We start from the raw sequence: 1154 nt of genomic DNA, 5'->3' as shown, positions 1-1154 counted from the left end.
TCTCGCATCATCATCCCCTCAACAAACCAGATGCTACAGACCGTACGTTGTTCGATGAGACTCGAGCCCGATTGGAAGGCCTCATTCAAAGAGGATGTTTGGCTCCTACAACCGATGACGATGACGGCTTTATGTACCTTACCACGACATATTATGGCGTACGAGGATCGAAGAGGGCACGACCCGTATTCCCCTTCAGGAAGCTCAATGATGAGACCGTGCAACTTCTCAAGGATTGCCCTGTCCGACAGGATCCGTTGTACTCCATTCTTGACGCTACAAGAGGGTATGGCACTTTGAAGCTGATGGATGTCTCGGATGCATTCTTCCGCATCCGGACGGGGCCCAACCTACGACAAATAATGACGGTGTTTATCGACGGTCAGCGATTCTTCTTCTGCAACCTACCCTACGGGCCTAATTTTTCGCCATTCGTCCTACTCGCATGTATGTCCCATATTTGTACCACCGCGAAGTCACCTTACAACATCAAATATTATATGGACGATGTCGCTACGGACCATCCACATCCTCAACAGCTGCAGCAGCTCTTCGACAAGTATCACTTCCCTACTACTCTGGTCGACGTATCTACGGTTCAAGTTGCCCCTTTCTTAGGGCTCCAAACTGTCGATCATGGCCGCTCCCTTCGCTATAGCGACAGAGGATGGGCGAGTTTCATTACTCACGAGCTCCCTAGCAACCCATCCTTGCGGGACGCACTAACATTGCTAGGGAAGGTTATGTCTCTTCCCGAGGTCTTGCCCTTCTTCTTGCTACCAATTCGCAACTTACTACAGTCTCAAGTGGCGAAATGCCGCCATCTTCTTTCGTCTTGGGATGCAAAACTACCACCACACTTATTGAATATGCTGCGAGAATTTCATGAAGCTTTCAAAGAAGCCACCCCTCCGATCATCCACCGCCACATCGACGTCACTCTCCCTATTGAGGTATATACTGACGCCGGTGCTTACTGCGGGTGTTACCGCTTCTACCAAAACGGTGAAGAAATTCTCCGAGGCCAACACACTTTCACGTCGACAGAGGTCGCCCTCCATATAAACTGCAAAGAATTAATGATGGTCCTACTAGCGATGCAGAGATTGGCCTTACTCGAGATGCGTATGGATTCTCTATTTAAGGATATCAAC

At 49.4% G+C, this 1154-nt stretch overlaps 1 protein-coding gene across 1 annotated transcript; it reads left to right on the top strand.

Annotated features, from left to right (window-relative positions):
• Positions 1–131: 131 nt before the first annotated feature.
• On the top strand, positions 132–587 carry Pmar_PMAR022228 (hypothetical protein; the record flags this gene model as incomplete). Its single annotated transcript, XM_002766783.1, has 1 exon — positions 132–587. A coding segment is annotated over one exon (456 nt), but the record flags the coding sequence as incomplete, so codon positions are not given.
• Between the last annotated feature and the right edge of the window lie 567 nt (positions 588–1154).

The sequence above is a fragment of the Perkinsus marinus genome (assembly GCF_000006405.1).
Source record: "Perkinsus marinus ATCC 50983 genomic scaffold scf_1104296971788, whole genome shotgun sequence".
Classification (NCBI taxonomy): Eukaryota; Perkinsozoa; order Perkinsida; family Perkinsidae; genus Perkinsus; species Perkinsus marinus.
The sequence above is the reverse complement of the archived record's forward strand: the minus strand, read 5'-3'. Positions and strand labels throughout refer to the sequence as shown.